We start from the raw sequence: 27344 nt of genomic DNA, 5'->3' as shown, positions 1-27344 counted from the left end.
TGTGGATATTAGATCTATTCACACAAACTAACCAAACACAGGCATATTTATGAGGACTGAGAAACACAGATTGATAAACTTACCACAGATCTGGGAAAAAGAACAATACCTATCATAATAGAAAACAATCACTGGCTAATGTAAGACATGAACTCCCCACAAATGAAAGTGTGTGCTTCCTCAGCAGACATCATGAAACCTGTGATTGAGACTTTGCTTATTGCAGGAAAACTACCAATTGTCATAAGCAACCCAAATTCATATATAAAATGCAGAATTTGGAAAACAGAAACATCTCAAAAACAAATAAGTAGAAACTTAAAACTAATAACAATTGGTGATCAAGCACAATCAAAATTTGTGCAATCATTTTAAGAATGTAAAACACATATCTATACAAAATAATGTCAACTAAGAAAGTGAGCATTGTGCCACAAGGGTAGAGGATGCTACTTGGAACCAGCACATGTTGCTGCAATGATACAAGAAATACATGGGTATAAAAACCTGTTATGCTTTCAAATAGGTTACCAATGGCTAGAGAGCAAAGGAAGGTTGAGACAGCTATAAGTGAAAGGAGGTAGTACAATTTTGGTAATTACTATTTTTTTTCTTTTTAACAAATACCAAGGCATAATAAGACTGAAGTGTTACCACACCAAATTTTAAAAGTTAATATTACTGGTTCATAATTTGAACCCTAGAAGAAGTTGATGAACCAGGCAACACTAATCATAAATTCTCAAATACAACATACACTAGAGATTTCTATACAGACTGAACTGGATTAGAAACTAAATGAAACTTGTTCTGTATCAACTGTGAATTACATTTATATAAAGAAAATGTTTTCACATTACATCTGTGTGAAACACAAAAATTGGTATGTTGAGTTTTGTGGGAATCTCCAAAAATAATGATATAAGCTTTGTTTGAAGCTGAAGAAAACCAGCACTTTCGAACCTTATCAGAACATAATAATACAAATTTAACAAACTCATCTTGTGTGAGGCTTACATATAATTGTTAGCCTTAACGTTTTAGCATTCACTTTTTTATCAAGACCAGTTCAATATCTTGCAGGCCTATTTCAGAAAAATCAAAAATCAGTCAACAAAAAAATACAAACACTTTTTTTAAAATTTTAATCTGAGTATGACACTACAATATTCAATTACTAGACTTAGTATCACATAAATGCTACAAAATAAAATCAGTAGCAAATACTAGGCTCTATACATGGGTTTAATCCTTAAATTTATCAAATTTCTTCTAAGTAACTTACTTTGGAGTAAAATGTGGAATCACAATTCATGTAGCCATGGTTCATATTTTCATTCATCAACAAATTCAAAAGAACACCAGCATTTGTACTCTGACCTTCTTCTATTAAGAAACAGATGTATAAATATAACACATAAAGAATGCAGATTTAATGAAAAAATTATTATGAGATACATGTGAACCCCCCCTTTATATTGTAATCAATCAGAACTGATTAACTTTGACTAACTGAAAAGTCTTGTCAGTGGTGGTTTGTCACCAGCAAAAGGAATTCAAATGGAATTTACCAAGTGTTTGGTTGAAACCATGGTCAGTATTCTTAAGCACATTTTCCTATGGCACATCCTCTATAATAAGTCATTATCACAAAAATAAAATATTTCTGATATATTTCAAATTTAATTTTTCAGTGTCAAAATGATTTAAACAAATTGCTTTTCTACAAATGGAAATAACCAGTTTTTTTTCATTTGGTAAATGAAAGTCTTTGTCTGCCTCTCACTCTTCTTTCTTCAATTTTGCTTATCAGAATCTCTTTGTATCTTATCTTAGATATAATTATATGCCCCCCTACAAAAAAAACAACAAAAATACAATGAAAAACATCTTCCATTTGATGTGTATCCCACAGATGAATTTTTAGTCATTAGACATCATTCCAATATTTCCTCATCAATTTTATTTCTGTGTAGCTGATCTTCATCACTCAACTACAACCACTACTTTCAGATATGTCTAACTGTTGTTCTGTTCCAGCAGACAGAGTCCACATCTCCAAAATTAAGAGTAGACCACATCACATGTAACATTTTTAGTAACCTCTTCTTCAGTTCAACTTTCACAGTTTTCCTAAGCAATTATCTGAGATCTGAAAAATGTTTTTTCATTAATATACCCTTCTCTGTATCTCTTTTTCACACATGCCATCCAAAAATGAGTAAACTCTTTTCCATGTACAACTCTACCTTCTACTTTAGATACATTCTGGGAACTTCTTCATATCATGAAATTACCACTGTCTTGGATTCTTTAACATCAAGTTGAAGCCCACTGTGTTTTCCTTTGTCAATAAGGATGTATAAGTAACCATTTTATCTCTTCTTCATCAAAATGAATATCCTATATCATGTGAGGAATATATTTATTAAGTTACTCAAACTTCCATAGCTAACTATGGATAAATAATGTATAAGAATTCCTAGACTCCTTGAAGATAACAATTCTGCATTTTGTGCATAAAAAGTTTAGAAACAGTTCAACATAAAATCTGCAAAATGTAACTTTTAAGTATAAACAGTTCCTGGTACTTTTTTTAAATTATTAAAAATGATCCATGCACTCACATCTTTGGTGTCGCTTTGAAGTTTAATACCATACTTTTGATTGTGTCCTTGTCATATGTTGTTTGTCCCTATCTTCAATGTTTATTGTTGACGATTGTCGAGTATTTCACTAGGTATTTTTTCATATTAAATACTCTGTTACACTGTGCTTTGGAGAACTAATGAAAGTTCTATTCTGCCTATATTATATATCACATCCTTTTGAATACATATACAAACACACAGCAGACTCAGGAGAGAAAATTCATTTCCAGGCTAGACAAATAATAAAGTCTAATCCAGGGGTTCCCAACCTTTTGGCACTCGTGACATGAAAATGTAATTGATGAAATAAAATTAATGTTATCCCAAGCTACTTCTAACAAGGCTATGCGACTCCCCTGCCAAGGCTTTGCGACCCCCTGTGGGGTCGTGACCCACCGGTTGGGAACCCCTGGTCTAATCCATTAAAACATTAGCATATAGTTTGTACAAAATGACAAACAAGTACTATCACTCCTACCCCAGAGTATAACCTAATCTCATAGCTAAATGAAATATATAAATTTTGTAAAATTGAGCTTGACCAACAAAGAGAAAAGAAAAGTGCAGTCAAGGCAGTCAAGCATTGTGAAAATCCTCTGTGAGTGAATCAAAATTAAGATTATTCATCAAATGAATTCATGGTATATTCAAAGAATAATTATAGGAAAAATAAGTTACATTAATGACTTCTAATATACAGAAAAGTCAGTGCATTTTGATAACATTACATTCCAACACTTATCAACAAAAATACAATCTAATATTGATGTTAGTTTATGTGCTGGAAGTATAAAGTGAAATATAAACAAAAAAACTGGAAAATTATTTGTTCATTTCTTAACTTAAAGTCTGTTGATTAAACAGGTTTCTTTTTTCTTTAATCAAAAACATTGATGATATAACAGAAAACAGCTTAATTCATAAATGATTTAAGTTTAAAACTTATACTGCTAGGTGGTCCCACACTATGTCTTTACTTTACTTATTGTAATGACACTCATTATACTTATAAGGATTCACAGCTCACCCACCCTGTACCTTCATCACTAAAATTGTAATTGCAGACAGTAGTTAAACTATTTTATCTGGATAAAAACATTTTGGGTTTTACAACTCATCCTTTTTCAAGAAATCATAGTGACATAACACACAGACTTTTACACAGGTTAGATCTTTCTATAGAGTAAATTGCAGAAATTATCTTACTTTTATCAGCCACAAGTGTAGTTTCTGAAACAGTTCTGTTTCATGTTAGGAAGTTATAATTGCAATAAAAAAGAATTTATAAGGCTATAAAATACCAAAATAATGTTGGTTAAAAAACAAACTGAAAAAGAGAAGCTAGATTAGTCAAATTATGGGTTTTAAGGAGTGTTGTGTAAAAAAAACAAAAAAACACACACTTTAATCAAAGTAAAATAAATACAACAGATCACCATAATGTAGAAACTGAAGACTACCAGGCCAGCAGATACAGCAATATAAAAATGTTTACATAATGTTACACTTGTTTATTTTGGGTAAGAACAATTGTTTTGCAATACATTAGAATTGCTTTAGTTCACTAAACATTTTATTCATCAAAATAAAAATACATGTGACCAGTTTAATATAAATGCATTTTAATAGTTCTACCTGAGAGTATAAAAATAAGCAAGATGATACATAAAGATGCATCATAGGAGAATGTGATTAAAAATACTGACCATTGTTTTAACCAAACACTTGTAAAATTCCATTTGAATTCTTACTTGCTGGTCAAAAACCACCACAGATTTCATAAATGAGAAGCTTAGCATACTTCTTCAAAATTCAGTAAGAATAACATAAACTTACTTTCATTATGTTCATTTCCAAATTTCATTCGCTTCAAACTGTTCAGAGCTGGTTGGAAGTTAGCACAGGTTCTTTTATAAGGTAATGAACTGACCACTTGGGTAGCCTCTGCTGGAACAGATTTCTCTTCAGCTACTGTTACACAAACTTTTGGTACATTAAACTGGACAGGATATTCTCTGATATAACTCTTGTCTGTGCTCATTACAGCCTGTGACTTTGTCAAACTTTCCAAGTTAATTACTTTTCCTCCATTGGTCATGTGTTTGTGAACAGATAAATCAGTCTTATTATTCCCTCCACCATGATCAATTCCAGATGGAGAAAGACTTCTACTTGTAACATTTCGTAAATGTTTATGTTTTCTGTCCGTGAGTAGCATCGATCTATCTTTACGGCTGCGGATATCTTGTGTAAAGCTTGTTTCCATGTGCACCGATGGAGATAAAGTGAATTTACTGACTGCTGGAGAAAGTGTTGTGCAGGAGCCAAATTCTTTCATGTTAATAGGAGTCCGAGAAGGACTACAATGAAATAAGTGACATATCACATCAATATAAATAATAAGAAAATCATGATAAGAACAAGACAAATAAGAGTTTAATTAAAATTCTTTTTGATCATTACAGAATTAATGTTCAGAGATGTGAGAAATTGAATTAACATCACTAGGAGGTGACATTCTTTTGGAGGTCTACATCTACAAAATTAAATATTTTGAGAACTACAAATCGTATACTAGAGACAAACATAGTAATACTTAAAAAACATATTTAAAGACAGGAGCTTCTGAATACCAAATCTAATTACCTGAGAAAAAATACAAAAAATAGCAATAGAAAAACAAATTATAATACAGGCTACTATAAAATAACTACAAAAATAAGGTTGGAAAGTTTTGTGACAGTTGTTTTTAGCCTTTAGCATCATGTAGGTCTTCCGTAATATTAGATACTACACCTTAAACTCTTAGAAGCTAATTAATGATGCACACACAAGGTAAAAAAAAGAAAAGATATATGCATACTTCAGTATGAAAAGATTATAACATGCAACCATAAGCCCAAAAAGGACTTTTTCAACATATAAAGATGATACTAAACATAAAAAGATTATTACTTAAAGAAAAACATGACAAGTCCTGTTGACTGCCAAGTATTTCAGCTGCTACGGCAACTCCAAACCAAGTTCAAAATACAACTCTAAAGCTTCTTCATTTTGTAACTTTTCTTCGTGATGCCATTTTGGATTGAAAGTGAAGCAATTTGTAAGTAGGTCAAATGCATATATGGTGCTGATATCTAGCGCTGAAGTTGAGTACTTCAGTTAACCCTCATAATAATTCAAATGGTCCTGCCAACCTTGGACATTTTCCATGAATCTATATACTAAACTAATAATGCAAAATAATATTTTTAAGAGTAAAGTTGATAATAATATTTAGGAATATTTTAAACTTAATATCAGTACAACTTTACATGAAAAATTGGAGTGGGTTATTACTACCCTTATGACACATGCAACATATAAAACACAGTGAACCAATGTCATAAGCGATCACAAAAACAATTCAAAATTTATAAACAAAATGAAATTCCTAATCATTACAATCTAAATATCAATATATTTTTAACAGTTTCAAAACTAAAAACCATTATTCTGGAAAGTATGATATCATTAGTTGCAGAAAAAGAAGATGCTGACAAATGAAAATATAACACACAACCAGTTAATAATTTTATTTCAAATTCTATAAATTAACTCACTACAAACCTGACACACTTAAATATTTGTTAAATATTCTTTGATTTTTGAATGCATTTCTAGCCCAGTTAATACTTAATATGATTTTCTAAAAATTAATAGAGATACATTTGATTTCCTGGGTACATTTGTCTAGCAAAAGTAAGTTTAGTATTACTTTCAAAATAAGAAAATTCTCTTGTATGACCTATATAAGCTCATTGGTCTGCAATCTTTCAGTAAACATACTCTGTGCTTGGAATAATAATATTATATATGTTCAAATTCTAAAAGGGAGCATTTTTTAAGACAGTTTTCAACCAACAGAAAGCAATAATTTTTTAAATTCTTTTCATTGGTTTACATTACTAACAGATATTATTCAGTTTAAGTTAGTTGGAATTTAAATACCTGTGGCTTAAAGATCTCCGGCGAGGATGTCCTTGGGACTCCCACACTTCTCTCTCAGAAAAACTGAAAAGTGGATAATCATCTGCTGTTGTCATGGAAATATATGGTGCCCTTCCAATAAACTCTTTATCCTACAAAGAAAGTAAAAATAATGCTTCATTTTAAAAAAATGTCAATTTTTATCTTACAGATACATGTACAAGTAACTTTATTTTAATTGCCAAAATCCTAGATTTACTTTTTTTAAAGTTTCTGTAATTCTTCAATATAAATTCTCAAAACTAAATATCTTCTCTGATTAAAATTTATTTTGAATAATCAGTAACACTTCATTGTGTAAAATATAAAGCACTACACTTAAAAGTCCTCAAAAGATAGTTGAGATGAAACATATTTGGATATAAGAACAAATTAAAAAATACACTATTTACTTTTATTGAAACATAATGCACAAAGGCTAAAGTGTGCAGGTTTTCTGTAGTTAAATTAAATGTGAAAAAATAAAGTGATGAATTATTAATACACTGAAAACATGCTGAGCCTTTAGAATGAATTTTATTAGTTGTTTGGTAAAATCATCAACCATAAATACATGTTAAACTTTTTTGTAGTTAGTAAAAATAATTATGATATCTTTAATTGATGTTATTTGGTCTTAACATACATGAAAATCTCATCTTCTTTATTATTCTGGATAAATTAATACCATGTCAGTTATACTCTATATAAGTTTATCCAATAATATATTATCTATTTTTTGTTCTATCTCTTTAATCTAAAAATAAGTCCCTCTTCCACATTGTGTTACCATAAGATTTAAACTTCAAAATATTGAAGTGGCCTGGCACGACAAGGCAGTTAGGGAACTTGGGTAACTGAAGTTTACGGGTTTGGATTGCCATCCCACCAAACACGTTCACCCTTCAGCTGTTGTGGCATTATAATGTTATGATCAATCCCCTTGTTCTTTGGTAAATAGTATCCCAACAGTTGACACTGGGTAGGGATGACTGACTGTCTTCCATGTAATTTTCACTGTTAAATTATGAACAGCTAGTGCAGATAGTCCTCATGTGTGGGAATAAAATCACACCAAAATGCTGGAATAATGCAACAAAAGTAGTCACTTGGCCCAATTCGATTTTTAAAAGTAGAAAGGCAAACATTCATCTCATTAACTATTTCCATTATTGAAAACTACGAGTTTTATGTTCATTTTAAATTTTAGAATGTGTATATTATTTTACTTTATAGGATAATATATTTAGTGTTTAAAAACTAAGATGAAACAACAGAAAACTTGTCATGTTCTACAAAAACTGACAACACAACAATGGATGTTTAACTCTATAGTAATTAAGTTTACTTTGAAAGACTAAAATGAACAAAAATTAAAAAACAAAAAGTAAAAAAATTGTATAAAAATTTAATGAATAAATGAAAAACAAAGAGACAACAAAATCAATAAAAAAGTACAATTATAGTAAAATTAAATTGTTACCAATACTTTGAAGCTTTTAAACACAACTTTTAAGAAATACACGAAAAACCAAACATAGCATTAGGAATTCATCACACAAATAAAAAGTAAAATGCATTAAGCCCTTTCTTCACTGCTTTAGTCGATATCATTTATCTGGTTTCTATAATGTTTCTAACCTAATGAGAGTATATCTTTAAAGTAATCTATCCCATAAAGGTCATCCCATAAGTAATGTCCAAACATTTAATACAGAAAGTACATCATCATTTCTGTCTTTGTAGAAGGCTTTAATGACTAAAATATGTAGTAGGACGTGTATAAAAATGTTCAGACAAATGAAAGAAACTAATCCAAGTCCATTTTTTTCAAATCAAATAAACCATTACGAAGATGGATGTGTTTGAGAAGCACATTAGACATATAATGCTTTATGAATTTAACAAAGGCAATAGTGCAGCAGAAACTACACAAAACATTCAAAGTGTTTATGGTGTGGAGTCTCTCAATGAAAGAAAACATCAAAAGTGGTTTCAGAAGTTCAGCAGATCAGGTGACTACAGCTTAAGTGATGCACCATGTTCAGGTCGTCTTGTTGAATTTAATGACGACTTGCTGCTGGCTACACATGATGAAGATTGTGCTGTAACAGTTGAAGAATAAGCACAGAAGCTATATTCAATAGTTCACCATCATCTTCAACAGCTTGGAAAGATGTCAAAACTTGGAAAATGGGTCTCCCACGATTAGACGTAAGCAAACCTTAAAGCAAGAGTGGGCATTTACACTTCTCTACATTCTCATAATTGTAACTCACTTTTTTTTGGACAGGTTAGTGACTGGAGATCAAAAATGGATATCTTATAAAAATGTTAAGTGCTGCAGACAATGGCTTGATGCAGGCAAACTGGCTAAAGCACAGCCCAAAATGGACCTCCACACTAGGAAGGTCTTGTTAAGCGTTTGGTGGGATATTGTTGGTGTGATCAACTTAGAGTTGTTGCCACTCAATGTAACAATTACATCATACTTCTGTTGTTGCTTGAATGTTGCACTGAGAGAAAAGAGGTCTGCTTTGATCAATCATAAAGGTGTTATGTTACATTAAGATAATGCACAGTCCCATACAGCAAGGATCACATCCTGCAAAGAATGAAGAGCTAGACTGGGAAAACTTCCACATCCTCCTTATTCTCCAGACCTTGCCCCATCTGATTATCACCTATTCTGAAGTTTGCAGAACTATCTTGATGGAAAAGAGCTTGTAACACATGAAGATGTCAAAACTACCATCTTTACATTCTTCTCTTCCAAACCCCAAGAATTTTATAGAAGTGGCATTCAGAAGCTTGTGAATTGTTGACAGGAAATAATTAATAATAATGATGGAACATACATTATTGATTAAATAACATTAAAGCATTTGAAATCCTTTCTCTTTTTCTGAACCTAAATTGGACATTACTTTAGGGATGATCTGATATCTTATTATTACTAAAATTAAACTACAAAAAGGAACAACAAAAACCTTACAGAGACTAGTGGTTAAAAGTATAGTTTTACTTCATGCATAAATAATTTTCACTGAAAAAATTAATACTTGGAGGAAATTCAAAGCCACATGGGTGAATGACAAGAAATACAGCAGAAGCAAACAAGCTCCAACTGTAACATTAAAACTATCATAACAATAAATGTCTATTTCTACAGGTGGAAAGCAGCCATAAATACAAATATCAGTTGTTCAAAATCAAACCTGCAATTAAACTGAATGGAGAAATTCTTCTTTAAAACTATTTATTACACATGCTTCTGTGTAACATATTCTCCTTAACTTGGTTACAATGTAAAGTACTCATGTCACATATCTTATTAAATTTAAGACACTGAAGTTCTTCCCTAAATTATCAACAGTTTACTCAAACTATACCCTAAATATTTCTGTAGTACATATTTAGCTGCTATTAAAGTTAAGGTATCATCAGTTTTCCCTACATAATCAATAGTTTTATTTAATCTCTACCTCAAATATTTCTATTGTGTACACGTTATTAAAACAAAACAATTTTGGTTTTCAGAAATGACCAGTAATCTTTACTTAAAGTTTAGTATTTTTGTAGCATGGATATCATTGCTATTTAAGAGAAGATATTTTGTTTTTCAGTAAAGGATGAATATTTTTATGCATCAGTGGGCAAATTAAAAATTTACATAACAATTAACATATTAAAATTTATCTTTTAAGCAAAAAATTATACCTATATATTTTTGAAGTTTTGCAATTAGTATACACAATCAAAGCTCAGTAATACAGAATATATAACTTTCTATTTAATAATAAAATGTTTGTAAAAATTAAATAAAAAACTTCTAAAACAAATTTTTGGTATAATATTTCTTTTATAAATTTTAAGAAAATAAAAAATATATATAATTTGTTTTAATTGGATTTGAAACAGAAAGCATGAGTTCTAAAAGTTTTCTATATGCTTGTTTGTCCCTGAAGAAGATAGTTTAACCTTTCGAAAGCATTTGGTTATAGGCTTGTTTTTTTTCACTTTGTTAGTAGTAAGAGTTATGAAACTGTATAAGAAGTAATTTAAAAGAACAACTAGTAATGCATTCTTGTTTTAAATCTGTTAAGTACTCATAACTGTTGTAATCAAGTTTAAATTTAGATATTTTGCTATAACTTTCTGAACTCTTGACAATTAATAAAGGATGGACCACAGTTTCTAAGCATTTGAAAGTTTACCTGTAAGTTTGTCCATATGAAAGTCCTTGGGCCACTTTTGGGCCCACCAAGCTAATTGAATCTTAGCTTCAACATTAATATAGCCACAATACTTTATTATTTTAAATATTTATATAAAATTTTTTTTGTATATGAAAATATCAATCATCACCAGGTCCTTCATTAGCCAAAAACTGAACAACCATGCTCTCAACCTACAGTGCAAAGTATTTGTTAACCAAGCATGACTATGTGAATTACAGGGCCAGATTAAGGTATAGGCCATGACCTAGGCCAGGATCCACAACTACGGTTTCAGGATGAAGCCTTTATTAATTTCTCAAAACTGAATTTGAACAGACAAATAGATTGTTGAGCAGACAGATAATCAACCAGATAAACAAATCATAGGATAGATGGAATTCACAGAGAGAAATTGAGGTGCATGACATGTTAGTACACAGTTCCTAAGCAGCAATTTTTTGCATGACTACATTAACTTACAGAGTTCAGAGTGACATGCATCTTTTAGAGTGTTATAAAACATTTTTATTACAGAACTCTGGACTTTTCCTCATGCCTAATAATGGCCTTTCTCTATCAACAAACAAACATTTAAATGGCCTAAAGCCCCCTAAACTCTTAATCCAGCACTGGGAAACTACACTGATAACTAGACAATTTTTTCTAAATTGAAAAAAAAATGTACCTGAATTTCTGATTCTTTATCTGCAAAGACTTTAGATGAGTCATACTTCAAGTCCCAGTTTGACAAAGGTTCCATAGGGCTTTCTAAAGCTGGCAGATCTTCCATTGAAATGCTGTATTTATTGCTTCTCAAATCTGACATACTACTACTTCCACTCTAGAATCAAGATGAAAGTTGTAGTTAATAAACAGGAATACCTGAGGTAATGTATTTTGGGCTAACGTCCTGGTAATACTAATCATCAAAGTAAACATGAATCAAACTAGAGTTAACAGTGACTATTGCTACACAACTTTAAAAATCAAATACCTATTCATTTGCAATTTAATTTCAAAACAGTAATCTAGTAGGCTTCAGTATTATAAACACACTGTAAAGTGATAGGTAATTTAGATCCACTTCACTGTAAGTTTAACACACTGTTCTCTCTGTCTTACATTGAACATTGTTATATTTTAAATATAGAAACAGTCACATGATTCAGGTATTCATTTAGTTTCTTATTAATTTTCATATTTTCATGACCATTGCTCTTGGTTGTTCTCTTAGAAATATCCCACCATTTAACCCCGCCCCCATCTAAATGGTATCATGTCATGTCATAGCACTTTATCTCAGATGCCACTACTCCTTCAAATTATACTGTTGGTGCTCTTTACTGGGTTTCCACTGGTTACAACATGTTTCTAGGGAAGGTTCTACTTATACTCAGTTATAATGTTGTGTTTTCAAAAATCATCCAAACCTAACTTTCTAAGCTGGCCAAACCTCTTGAAATATTATTAGGTTTATAGTACAAATATTATTAACAATGAAGGTACCCAATCGATGGAAAGAACAAAAAATATTCTAATCTTCATTAGAAAGTATGTAAGAAATATATGTAATTAGATGTCATGGTATAACAGACTGTTTAGTGTAGATATTATTAATTAGTTTATTTTGTAAATCGATATTTTATGATTATTTTCTTTACTGTAAGAGAGTTAAAGCTAGATGACTATTGAAAGTTGTGTTTGTAACTCACTGATGTCAAAAATATAGTCAGTAGACTATTTAGTAACAAACATGTTTGTTTGTTTGTTTTTGGATTTCACACAAAGCTACATAAGGGCTATCTCCACTAGCTGTGCATAATTTAGCAGTGAAACACTAGAGGGAAGACAGCTAGTCATCACCATCCATTGCAAATGCTTGGGCTACACTTTTACCATAAATTAGTAGGATTGAACATCACATTATAATGCCCTTACAGTTGAAAGGGTGAGCATAATTGGTGTGATGGGGATTTGAATCCATAAAGCAATAAACATATAAATAGTACGAGGTCAATGAGAAACAGTACACAGACAACAGCAGGAGAGAATAAAGTGAGAACCAAGGTGTGAAATTAACTGTGGTAGAAGTGATAGGCCTAATGTTTAATATGTTAGAGTATGACTGACAGTACAAAAGGAGGAAAAAAAAAGAAGAACTTTTTTTCCATCAAAATGTAGTTATAAAGTAACATAATTAGCCTGAGTGGACTTTGACTAAGAGAACAGAAGATATTTTGAAAAAAGAAGACCAAACAATTATATGACTACAGTAACTCTTGGCACAATTATAAGTGAATTATACATAGAATAAGATACTAAAGTGATGAAAATGCCTTCAGTGGGATAGCTGTTACGTATTTGGATTTACAATGTCAAAATCAGAGGTTCAATTCCCCCATAGTAGACACAGTAGTTAGCCCAGTGAGGCTCTGCAATAAAAAAATAAACACACATTCAGGACAGAGATAGAGAAAGGTTGCTCAGCTTGTCAACTGAGACTCTTAAAGTAATTGCATAGGCCTAAGTGGATTTTTGACAAGAAAACTATACAGTGTTTATGATGTCCCTATAATCTCTATAGCATAAAGAAGTTGTTGTATACATATTTAACTAGTTTGAATACATATACAAATATATTATTTTTAAAATAAGTGAAAAGCATGCTGTTTGTTCATCAATAATTTCACATACACCTTTTGTAGAAAAATCCTAAGAGAATCAACAACAACAACACAGTATATATTTATACTACAAAGAAATATTAGTAAAAACCTTAAAATCCTTAACATCTGACATTAGCTATACTCACTATTACGTTTATTTTTGGTTTTGCTTTAAGCAGGTTACTTACTCCAATCAAAATATTGATTATATAAAAACAAATAATGTATGTAATATGCCATACTTTATCTGTATGACTAATTATACAACAAGAGTACACGAATGAGATAAAATTTACAAGACTTTTATTCAATACTTTGGCTTTTTTTTAAATTATAAAAAATACTAATTCAGTGCAGTACCTTGCTAAGAGATGAACTCACAGTTTCAGATGAAAGTGGTGAGTACAAAGAGTCTTCTCTGTACTGTAGAAAGGGATCACAATTTAGTGGACTACAACATCCACTTAAAGGAGATGGTACATCAGTTACTAAATTATTTCCTGGTAAAATCTTGGTGTCTTGAATCATATCACCAAATATATCTAGCATAAAAAACAACTGTTTTTACAAAATAATTAATTAACAAATTATTGATCTTACATATTAAGAAAATAAAGTACATAATATGTACTTCACTACCATACAATGAATAAACAATTTGAAGAAATAAAATTTATGTATATGTATTCAAAGAAAAGCATATTTTTTGTATAAATACTTGTACAAACACTATTTCATCAGATCTCAATTACTTTTTATATTTAACATTCCACAGATATTACAAAACACATTTGCATTTTATATATAAAACTTCTAATTCAGTTCAAGATAAAATTTAGTTGCCAATAAGTCCATATATAAAATCAACTTTAACCAACATCTACTTTATTAAAAACGTTATTGCTCTGACCATTGAAAACAAAGGTTTAAATAAGAATATTACATGACACCACACAATGAAACAGTATCAACTCTCTGTGTATGGTACCAATCATTTTGACTAACCTTCTAATCACCATGCAACAAGAAACTACATGTACTATGTCTTCATAAAATTTGGCAAAGTCTTTGTAAAATTTGAATGTCTTTTTCTGCACAAAAAATAAGATTTTTATTAAATATTTTAATAATTTTCTGTGAATCTATCAAGTCACAATGTGACTAGTCTAAGTGCATATTGATTTTCTAGTTAAGATTAAAGATACATTTTTCATCTAACATTTTCAATATTTCATTTACATAGCCTTTGAAACTTCTTAAATGAATATAAACATTTCTCAGTAAAACATTTCATGTGCTGTTTACTCTATCTTAACACTATATGACTGACATAATAACCATGTTAGAAAAAGAAGTTATATACAATTACATGAAATACAAAGTTAAGATAGCTGCACAGTGAATAATGTATTAAAAACAGGAATCAGCCCTAAAAAGACTAGTTGTTTCAGAGTTCTTATGCCACCATATTAAAAGTAAAAGTTGAAAACTTGTTCAAAACCCATATAACTACACATTAATCTGCATACTTTTGGCACCATCTAGACTTAAAACATCTACAGTTTATAAACATATGTCCACTAATGCATTTCTTCTAAACCAGGACCAACCTCTTTGTTCAATGCAATATCTGTTGTGTTTGTTTTTTTTTCCATTTCCATTGTTTTCTGAAATTCACTTCACACTTCAACTCGATTTTATTTATCAGTTTAACATTATTCCAGTCTATAACATGAAATGTACTTACCATATGTTCTGCAAATATAGATCATTTACCTTAGTTTTGGCCAATGTAAGTTTAACCACAGATACAAGGTATTTTATAAATCCTGCACTTATTAACTTTTCCTATTTTAAGTTTTATACCTGTAAGAAAATTGTTTAATTTACAACACAGAGAGAATGTTATACTACAGTCTATATATTTCATAATTATGTTGCCTATTATTGTTGACAAATCTTGAACATGTTGAAAACAAACCCTCATGTTATTCATTTTACTCTCTCCTTTTAACATCATAAATCATAACATTTTCAATTTATTGCTATATTTCAAGTTACACTTGAAACTCTAAGTTTTACAGAACATAATTTGGATTAATAATAAAAAGAAAATAATGACATATGAATGGGATGTGAACAAATCTAAGAAAAATAGACATATGTTTGAACAAATCATATACGAGGGCTGTTCAAAAAATACGCGAACTGACGTCATAAAACAAAATGTACTATATTTAGAAGTTACAGGCCTGGGACCCCTTCAAAGTACTCTCCTCCCCAACGCACACACTTATCCCAACGGTGTTTCCACTTGTTGAAACAGTCCTGGTATGCTTCTTTTGTAATGTCCTCCAGCTCCTTCGTCGCATTTGCCTTAATCTCGGGAATCGTCTCAAATCTTCTTCCTTTCAAGGGTCTTTTGAGTTTGAGGAACAAGAAAAAATCGCAAGGAGCAAGGTCAGGTGAGTAGGGGGTGGGGAAGAACAGTGATCGAGTGTTTGGCCAAAAACTCACGAGTTCTGAGGCACAAATTTTGCAGCAATGTGGTGCATCTTCAATTTTTCGGTCAAAATCTCGTAACAAGATCCAACTGATATCCCAAACTCTTCAGCAAGCTCCCTAACAGTCAGACGTCGATTTGCCCGCACCAGGGTATTGATTTTGTCGACGTGTGGGTCGTCAGTTGACGTGGAAGGACGTCCAGGACGCTCATCATCTTCAATGGACTGTCGACCATCCTTAAAACGTTCATGTCACTTGAAACATGCCGTACGCTTCATAGCAACATCACCGTAAGCTGTGTTAAGCATAGCAAAAGTTTCAGTCGCAGATTTTCCAAGTTTAACATAAAATTTCACAGCAAGTCGTTGCTCCTTCAGGTCATTAATTCTGAAATCCGCCAAACGAAAAAATCGCACTTCATTTAAAACAGCGTAGCTAATACACAAATGAAGATATTTGCAATCGGGAAATGGCATCGTAATCAGCTGATCTGTGCGAACCTAGCGACACCAAGCGGATTCCCCTGGAACCAACTGGAGCCGCACAATTCAAACAGTCCGCGTATTTTATGAACAGACCTCGTATTAACTAAAAAGGGTCAAAGTATATGTCCTATAAAATAACTTTTTACTTGTAGTTCACTGTTGGGACATTTATTAAGTAGGTTGTATTGCTTAAATATTTCAAAAGAAGGATAGCTCAGAATGAAAAAAATACACTCATATTTCTTCACAGATTCTCAAAATAGAAATATACAGTGTCTGAGCAATGAAGGGTAAAAAAACTGAAGGCTGAGATATAGGTATAAAATGACTCCATTACCAAGACATTGCAGCTTCCACAAATGTTTGGAAGTTTCAACACAAATTCATATAAAGCAGCATGGAACAGTTTTAGGTATCTTTTTCTGAATACAAATTCTCAAAGTTTAACAAAAAAATACATGTTTAGTCTTACCAGTCAAGCCACTTTCTCCTTCAGTAAACATTGTAAGTCCTTTTGTTACATTTTCAGTACGATGACAGAAAAGTTTATTAGTAGAACTTTTCAAAGTGAAGGGTTCTAGATAAATCTCTATCTTCTTTTTTACCTGTTCATCTGAAACCACTTCATTTTGATTTTCTATTCCACTATAATAGTCAAAAAAAGACACACTGCATAGTTTAATTATGTGTACACACACATACATACATACATATATATAAATATAGTAATATTCAATTGCATCTATGCATTTGTTCTTTCTGTATTTCTGAACCTCCAACAATTTTAAATATAACGGTTTAAAATCTGCTTTGCATGCAAGCTTCTTTCCTCCACAAAAGATAAGTAAGGTTCTTTGAACAAAGTTGCAATGAAGACTCAAATCTGAATGGTCAGTCAGTTTTGGGAGCCCTCAAGTTTGATGACAAAACAGACCTATTGGAACTAGAGACTATTAGAATGGAAAGTGACAGGTAACTGACATAGCAAAGACATAAATAAATGGATAAACAGTTGTTCACATAGTCACTGAAAAGCCAAAGTGTGGAGAGTCTACTCCTGGAGAAGAAACTGAAAAACTAAGGAAAGTCTGTGAAAAATAATTTATCCATCAGGAATGTCATAGACTTTAAAATGAATAAGTTTAAAATGAACTTAAGTGTGTAGGATGAGTGTAGCAAGAATGAGCATCTCCCAAAACTGTAGAAATAAGCCACAACTAACAGAATTGTAGTGTAGAAGGGGCAGAAGCTACAAAACAGCCCAAAGTTCTAACATACTGATGTGAGCTGTTGTTTCCTGAGGAGTCCAAAAACCAGGACAATGCTGGTTCCCAAACACAGCAACTTAACCTGAGGGAAGCATCTGTTGGGTGAGGACAAGAAAAGAAGGTCCTACCATCATAAATTCTCAGTTCAATTAAAACTGGAGAAAGTTGAGAGAGATAGAAAAAATGGGCATGTTGTGTGACAATGAATCTGATATCAGGTACTACTGAGAATCAAGGACCCACCAGTAGAGTTGCATATAAGCAGCACATCTCAAGAGAATGACTTTGTGAAATGAAGACATTGTCCTTTAAGCAGAAAGGATGACTCTGATGGTAGGTGTAGAAGACATAAAGAGTATGTACATGGTTCTAAGGTTTGCAATACCATAAGAGATAGACGAAATGTACCTTAAACAAAACTTCAGCCAACTGAAGGCCAACTAAATATGATAAATGACTGAGTAGATTAAATGGGTAAACTAATCCAACTGTTAAAGTACAGGTCAATGTAAAGTGTATGAAGAAGGCTAGCAAAAACTTTAATTTCATGACGGAAAATATATGATTTAAAAAAAAAAGGTACAAACTATCACCCCAGTGGTAAAAAGAAAATGGTGGGATGACTAATCTACAAGGATATTAAAATAATTAAATTATATATCATATCCATCTTTGTTGTTTAATGACCACAACAAAGAAGCTTTTTTTTAACCTCATGTTTTCAATTTCAAACTTTCAAGTAAAAATTGAGTTGAGACAGGTCTATGAGGTCTCCAATCTCTTGTTTTCTTCAGAACCCTAATGAGATGGAAAGAAAACCTGGAAGAGCATAATAAATGGTTTTGAATATACCTTTCTAAAGGAAATTTTAAGCTTCTTAATTTAGAATATAAAAGCACCTGAACTCGAAAGAAGAGGAAAAAAAAACTCATTAAGATCAGACTGAAAGTGCTATCAAACCCAAGAGTCTCATAGATAAACTAGTCATCCTAGACAACTGTTTAAATAGTTCCAATGAGAGATTTGTCTGGTAAGAAGATAATCAAATAGTAGGTCAAGTAGATCCATTTTGCTTACATCTGTGTTTGTTTGACTACTTGTAAAGGTAAAAAGGAGAGAGCAGAAATACATGATGTTGCCTAAGAAGTAGACAAGGGAAAAGAATGAAAATTATATGCTGGTCTTCACTAAAATATCTACCAAAACTAAGTCAAAATGCTAAAACTATTCAATTCCAACTGACATGCATTTCCTGAATGGGTAACTATAAGAGTACAAGTCAAATTCTTGAAGAATAGAAAACATTTTTTTTTTCAAAGCCAGCTAACAAGTTGACAGTCTAAAGAGCCAAAGGAACTGAAAAGACATGCAGAAGTATAAATTACACCACTAAGTCATAGCTAAGAAGGTTATAAAGATAAAAATTTTATCCTAGCTATGGAATCAGAAGAGCAAGAATATGAGATAGCTAATAATTGCACTAAATACAAAAATTCTGAAATGGGGCAAATCATTGCATGCAAAGTAGAAAACTGATAATTGTTCAAATAATGTAAAAGGTCATGAGAAACTTACAGGTATATAACTGCTGACATGATAGAAAATTCAACAAAAAAATGTTAACTGTGTTTCAGAAGTCAGTCAATCTGATTTGAATAAAACAATTTACTTCAAATAAATCACAGATTTAACATTAATATATAATAAGCAATTTACAGAATCAAAAACTATCTCTTAAATTACATCTTTTTACTTATTACTTAGTTCTTGTTTACAAAAAATTCCTTGCTATTATACACATACTGATTTGCAAAAATAATATTGTTTATAAGAATTAATGCATGTAGCGAATATCTAGAATCTTACCTAAGTACATAGTGGACACAAACAATACACTGTGGCTTTGTTGAATTGTTTTCATAGATGACAGTTCCTTGGGTCAACAACCACACATAACCTCCATGCTTAGCAAGAAAACGATATGGTCCTGTCTCACATTGTCCTTTGGAAAACACTTGAAACAAATATTAATAGTTATGGAACTATCAAAAATACTTTTTCATTTTCTTCACTAATTACAGATTCCACTGAAAACAACATTAGAAATTTCAGAGATACTAATTACATGTATGTTTAAAATCCCTTTTAAGAATATAAAATTTACTATATTTAAGGGCTTCTTTCCTAAGAATAGGTTATTTGTAACCTATAAATTTGTCATTTCTCGATCTACAAAACAATATGTAGGATCTACTACTTCATATATGTAATTAATTATTCCCCTAAAAAAACCCCAAGAAGTCATCAAACATCACATAATATGGCTGAGCAATATGTAACATCACTATCATTACTGAGAAATTCTGATGATTATGGAGATAAGGATGAGCAGTAATTAAAAATTCAAGATGGTGACTGTTAAACTGAAAATGATTCTAAATAAACATAACATATCTGCTTCTATTTAAACTGAAATTTAGTACAGCACAACATATTTAACTTAACAGAATGAAAACAATATTTTGGTTACACTTCCTCAACAAATAGTTAAAATAAAAATTAACAACAGCATTTTAGTTTCTCGATTAATGGACTGAACATTGCCAGATTGCATAATGAACTTCTAAAACATTTCTATTAAATACCTAGTGATTAACATCTATATAATAAAAAATACATAAACACTTTGAATGCTAATGGTCTTCTTCTTCAATGGGTTCAAATAAAACACCATGTAGGTATTGGTTTATATTCTGAACTCTCTTACTCCAGACCTGGCCAAATTGACCTCTACAGTTTCCATACTACAATATCACAACTTTAATATGCTTTCTGTATCTTCATTAAGTTTTGCATGCATCTGGTAATCATTAACAGTCTTTTGTAAACAAAACTATCCAAAAAATTTTCACCACAAATTTCCCCATGAATATATGAAGTTGAAGTGTCAACTGTTGTGAGTTTAAGGTGATTTTCACATTAAGATTAACAAATATATTTTTTCATCTCAAAAATTTCAAATTCCATTTGTGTGATTTCTAATGTTTTTAAGTAAAGCTTTATATCTTATCTACAAGGTTGGTCAATTTGAATTACCAAAAGAAAAATCTAAAATAAAACTAAATTAAACGTTTATTTTTCTTTCTAGAATGCCTTTGAATTATAACATTAATCTAAATTTGTTTATCTTAAATAACTTTAAACTCATAATATACAACTATTTACACCTAAAGTTTATTGTTTTATTGCTCTTTAAACTGTGTCTAATATCCTGCCACATAAATTGTAAATCACTTGGCAAATTTAAAGCTCACATTAGCTTACTGAATTATATAATGCATGATCCACTTGCAAGTGCACCTCATGAAAAATTATTATTATTTACTAAAAATAACTTAAAATTTATCTCATTTCTATATTTTAGTTATTTTATAACAATAAATAAAAAATACACACAAGAAACTTAGTGCTTAGTGATTTTCAAAAGTTAACAGCCATGATCTCATACATGAAATGTTGTTATATATTGTGAAAAATAGCATGAGAAAATTAAATCACTATTATCAAACACTAGTACTTACTGAAAATGTTAAACCTTACCTACAGGTTATAATGAAAAACAATTAAATGCTGAGGTGAATCTGTATAATTATATATGGATTTACTTTATGTTAGAATGGTTTTATTTGCAAGCTTTTAACCCTCTTACCAGAGCCTTCATTGCACAGCAATGCATTAAACAGTTATATCATTGTTTAGAACATTCAGACTTACACAAACACATTAAAGCAGAATGATGGTCACTTAATACTTTAACATACAGAAAGTCTGTGTAATATTCTACACATTAATTTACCAACATTATGAGTTTAAAAAAAAAAACAACTAGGTTGAAGTTATTATTAAAACATGATAGTTTGGCTTACACACCCTGTTCTTAGGCTTCCCAAAATTACACAAGTCTGGTATTGACTGCTATTAACATGATGTAACTGATATTCCATTATTTTACCAAATCTTCTGGTATGATTTAGTTCCACTATCTAACGTTTTTGTTGTAACCAGGTAATACAACATTTTATTACAGTTATGCATACTGAAATTGAAAAATACTGTGATGTTAATGCCATTTGATCTAGTGGCATTAGTTATATCTTTGCTATACAAGTGGTCAAAATGCTGTTTAACAAAGATATTAACCATAATTAAGCACTGTCTGAAAAGAATCAGTAAACTTTCTAAATTCTGTTTAGAGGTCACTGACTTTTACCATAAATCGTACTATAAACACAATGTACCACTGAATTGGAGAATATCAGATAATTACATTTCATGAATGTTTTAGTCTCAAAGGAACAAAACTGGTTATTATTCACTCAGGTATATCTTAAGTCTAATGGCTCAGATAATTTTTTTAGGCTTATTCCCCATTTATCCTTCTAAGAAGAAAGATTGCAAGCATGCGTAAACATTATGAAACAGAGCAAAGTTACTGCTATCGAACTCAGAAATGTTTGAAAAAAATACTGAATTGGAATTTAAAAAAAAAACAAAGCTATTTCATATATCAAAGGTATTTCTGAGCCATTAAAAATAATTTTAAACAAAATTAACATGAATGTCATTCAAACTACATACATTTATCACAAGGATAACGTAGAACTATATAATGCAGTGTGAATGGTTTATGGGTTATCCATTGAAACATTTTTTCACCATACCTATTCATAATTTGTCTCAAATCATGTGACAAACTGGCTGAACACAATCTTAACATCAGAAATAGATATTTCAAAGTCTGCAGTAGCAAAACATATAATGCTGAAAGACAGCCAAGTTTAATTTACTAGTGTAACTTAAAAATTATGGCACTAACTTACATAAAACAATGCTTAGACTTTAAATTTATAGTTGTGCAGACATGTTAAAATCAAAATATTTTTTTCTTCAATATTCTGTATATGTGGTATATATATGTATATGTGTGTGTGTGTATGTTTATCTTTAGCATCCATCCAATAATTTATGCTATTGTGACTGTATAGAACATTTTGTGTTTATTTACATGTATAAACCATTCAATATTTGATATTTAATTTGAACCAACAAAGAGTGACTACTGGCCTCAAAAACACTTGGAGTGCAATTTTTACTGCACTGATATTTACTGTTTTAATGATTTTAAAATATTTGAAAAATACTTTAAAATGTTTTGACAAATATTCAGAAGACACAAACATTAAGTTTTACAGATATAGGAGTCAGTTGATTTGTTAAATATTGAAATGATAGTATCTACATGTTAGGAGTACAGATTAGTTGATACATGCATATGAAAATCTACAAATATAAAATGAAAATAAATATTTTCAGTAAGTATTGATTTGATTCATTCTGCAGGTGAAAAATCTTGATATCAGCATAAGAAAATCAGTAGAAGAAACAGTGCTTTTCTAAATATATTAATTCATACTAAGTTGCTCTAATTCTATTAAATTATATCTCGTCAAATAATTACACTGTGTATTTCACAATTCGTAATAACTCCTTTTTTTATTGAGAATTTTTCTCAAACAACTGATGATACAAGCTAATGAACCTGAATATAACCTAGGAAGGTTGAAATGTTGTTTTCCGCTTTATTAGAAAAAGTGTTAATACCCATACCAGCCGTTCTGAGATACAAGCTAGTTAACAAAGCCAAAATATGTACTTACAAATGGATGATCTGCGACACCAGATCATACAAGTAACTCGAAAATTTGAACGAGTTACAGTGAGCTATAAAAACAACTTGCATGAGCATTTCAAAGAAATAATATTTTAAAGTAAATTCCAATTAAAGATGGTATGCATGTGCTGAGTCATTTCCTCTAGTAATCAGGAACATTTTGCAAGATTAGATATGTTTGGTAATATGAACAAAAAATGTAGAATCTAATATTTACAGAAGAGAGTGTTCTGTTTCTAAATAAACTTTAATCAGCACAAAACTTTAATTTCACAATTTGAATTTATTATTACAGTGAAAATGCTGTACTTTCAATTAGACTTCCTTAACAGAAGACTCAGTGTAATGTTAAGACTAGAGATATGCAAGAAATAAAAGTAGAAAATATAAATCAACAACATTTAACATGAGAAAAACTTTACATTAAATAAATATAACTTCCCTTTTCCTGTGGGTAGTTTATGTTATTATTACACAGTGTGAAACTTGAAAAAAAAATAGTTAGGAAGTTATAAAAAAAATTAAAAGGATAGACTTAATGCTTTTATAGCATTATTTAAAAATACTTTTTAAATTTAGTCAAAAAATAAGCATCTTTAAAGTTAAAAAACCAAGAAAAAATCTCCAAATCAACTTTATTAAAAATATTTATATTTCAAATGTTCACAAGCTTTTTACTAAATTTCAAAATCAGAAAATATGCAAAATGAAAGTCCAAAATCCAGAGAATACTCTCAATAATAAATGTAAATTTCTAATAATAACATTAATAGATCTAATGACACAATATCAAACAAAAAAAAATTTTTTTTGTTTCTCAGTACATTTTAAAATCCTATTTTGTGTACTTATCAAGCCTTCTAATGTCACATACATTCTTATGGTAATTAAGTTCATGGAATGATTATTCATTTTCAGCTTGGATAAAGAAGACTAGATTTAAATTTGCAATTAAATTATGCTATTCCCAACACTATATTAAGTTATTCAAAAGCTTTTCTATGACAGTTACATTACAGGAAATACTAATTTTTACTTTTTATAATGAGTAATGGTAACATCCTTATAAAACTACAGAAATTCCTTTATCTCCTTTTACGTGCAATGAAAGTTTCTTTTTTCTGTGTGTTTGTTTGTTTCTTTCTTGAACTTTACACAAAGCTACTTGAGAGCTATCAGCATTAGCCATCCCAAATTTAGAAGTGACAGACTAGAGGCAAGGCAGCTAGTCAACACCACCCATTACCATCTTTTGAATTACTCTTTACAAACAAGAAATGGGATTGATTCTCACATTATAATGCTCTAAAATCTGAAAGAGTGAGCATATATGGTGATGGAATTCAAACCTGTGACTTGCACATTAGAAGTCAAGTACCATCACCACCAAGCCACACAGAAGCCTTTTCAAAGGGAAACTTCTATTCTTAAAACACTCAATAGCACTACTTTAAAAATCTCATTAATGAGTTTTATGTTTATAAAAATAAAAAGAATAAGGGATTCATTTTTTTTTAAAAAAGAGCTCTTAATTTCAGTTTATCTAAAAGTATTTTTCTAGTGGTTTTATCAAAATATGTCTTTAAATAATTGATACTACATTACTTTGATCAAAACCACAATCATTATACAATCAGAAATAAAAAAATATATAATAACTTCAGTTTAAAACTCAGATACATTGGCATTTTAAGTTACCTTGAAATTTACACAAACTTTTGTAACAGCTAAACACATTTAACATATTATATAAACATACTGAAGTAATTTATACTATTCCAAGGGTCTCAACTGTATTACGTTTCTATTTAAATAAAATTTTTGCTTAAAAGTTATAAAAAAATTGAATCAAATTACTACAACTAATATGATACACATCAGCAGTTAATACCTGAAACAAACCAGGAAGAAATTATATCATAACATAAAACAAAAAAACGTACAAGCACACAGGAATCTTTGTTTCCTTTAACTGTAAAACCATTTTATTAAGAGGCAAGCAGAAGCTCAAGAACTATTATACGAGATAAACATTCTAATTATAGAAAAATGTCATGAAAACTAAGAATTCAGGAACTGCACAAAATATTTTGAAAAGTTAGAACTGGAAAGCTTATTGCATTATGCTTACAAAGTTAAGCTATACAAATCATTTGAAACATGAAAATATACCCAACTTAAGTGCAACTTTGAACTTTTCTGTAAATTTCAATAAAAATACAAACTGAAAGAATGTCTTGCTTTTAATTATAGTTATGGATGAAAAATCCAGTCTATATTCACAACTTCAAGGTTTGCTAATAACATAACTAGAAAATTGAAAGTCATAATAGTTAAGATATAATAATCAAAAACACAAAGAAAAAGGTTTATTTTACACATAGCTATTACATACAAGAAGTTCTGCAAAAATCATTTCAGTTAGTTTTTGCAAAAGAAGTACATCAGTTAAAAAAAATTACAATTTATAAAAACTTTAACAGGAGTTAACTGTGATTATTAAGTAACACATCTCTTGATCTTCAATAAAAATTTACCCTATATTGTAGTTGTCAGATCTGTACTTTTAATATTCCTAAAAACAATGTTTGAGATAACTTAACAATTTTAGTATTTACCTATCCATGACATATTATCAGTATATCACATACGATAATAACAATCTGTAATTACCAGCAACATAACTGTCATCATAAAATACTGGGAATAAAATTACCATAAGTAATAATAATGAATGTGCACATTATTGTGTGTGGTAGTTAGAGAAAACAAAATCAGAATAAATGGAAAAAACTGTCAAAAGTCTGGATATTGGAGATAGTAGTTTTAACAAATTCATCATGGAAGAAAAAAAGAGAATACAAAAATGTGTCACAACTAATTTTTCTAATATCAAAGCTTCTAATAAAAAGTAAATTACTTGTTTGCATTTGTAGATATATGTAAGATTCTATGTATCTAATTTTTTTTTTTTTTAATGTAGTTTAATTGCATAATTCTTAATAACATATAACGTGCTACACCGCTTTCAGTTATTATGGAAAAATGTTTTCCACATATTATGGAAGTCCACATTAAACAAAAATAAATTATTCAAATCAACAAATCTTAACCATTTTTTCCATGGATATAATGCTCAAATACAAGATTTTATGGGCAGTATCCTTATCAAATATTCTTACTTATTTATAATTAAATTCTGTTAAGAGTTACTGATTACTGAACAAGAAAACTTCATTTGTTATACATTTTCACAGGGCTTTAGAACTATTGGCAGGTATGATACACTGCAATAATATTTTATTTAAAAGCTTGGAATTTGCCATAACAAATTTTGAAAAGTAAAACCTAGTAGTTGATTTTGATTTTACAGGTTTCAAACTTGTAAACTTGTTCCTGCTTGCCATTTATTTACATTTAATTATATGTGTTTTGAAACTGATCAAGATATTAAGCACTTAATATGTAATCAAATAGCCATTCACATTAAATTCTAAGTAGTTTAAAAACACATTAGATTATCAATATAATAGATTAAGGTCTACTAGCTAATGATTTTACATCAGATTTCTGCACTTTAAGAATGCAACAAGTTTCAATCTTGTATATGAAAGATATTACCAACAGGCCCTCACTAAACTACAAAACAGTAATAACATACTGTTGCTTTTATATGTAGCAAAGAAATATTTCTCCCTTATGATTGTCTCTATTGTTAACCAACATTTGTTTTTAAAATAATAAAACACTAGTATTATTGTAATACACTGATTATAATGTTAACATGCAATAGTTTAGCTAACAACAAAC

At 30.1% G+C, this 27344-nt stretch overlaps 1 protein-coding gene across 2 annotated transcripts in view; it reads right to left on the bottom strand.

Annotated features, from left to right (window-relative positions):
- The window catches only part of LOC143229605 (uncharacterized), a 108893-nt gene that overhangs the window by 9493 nt on the left and 72056 nt on the right, over positions 1–27344 (bottom strand). For both annotated transcript variants that reach the window (XM_076462167.1, XM_076462169.1), the window contains 7 exons: positions 19670–19817; positions 17008–17180; positions 13906–14087; positions 11565–11720; positions 6642–6772; positions 4488–5011; positions 1286–1386 (listed from right to left, as the gene is read on the bottom strand). In XM_076462167.1, the coding sequence (XP_076318282.1) occupies positions 1286–1386; positions 4488–5011; positions 6642–6772; positions 11565–11720; positions 13906–14087; positions 17008–17180; positions 19670–19817 (1415 nt within the window). The remainder of the gene's footprint in view (positions 1–1285; positions 1387–4487; positions 5012–6641; positions 6773–11564; positions 11721–13905; positions 14088–17007; positions 17181–19669; positions 19818–27344) is intronic.

Source organism: Tachypleus tridentatus, chromosome 10 (assembly GCF_004210375.1).
Source record: "Tachypleus tridentatus isolate NWPU-2018 chromosome 10, ASM421037v1, whole genome shotgun sequence".
NCBI classification, from domain to species: domain Eukaryota; kingdom Metazoa; phylum Arthropoda; class Merostomata; order Xiphosura; family Limulidae; genus Tachypleus; species Tachypleus tridentatus.
This window is presented reverse-complemented; position numbering and strand designations above follow the sequence as displayed.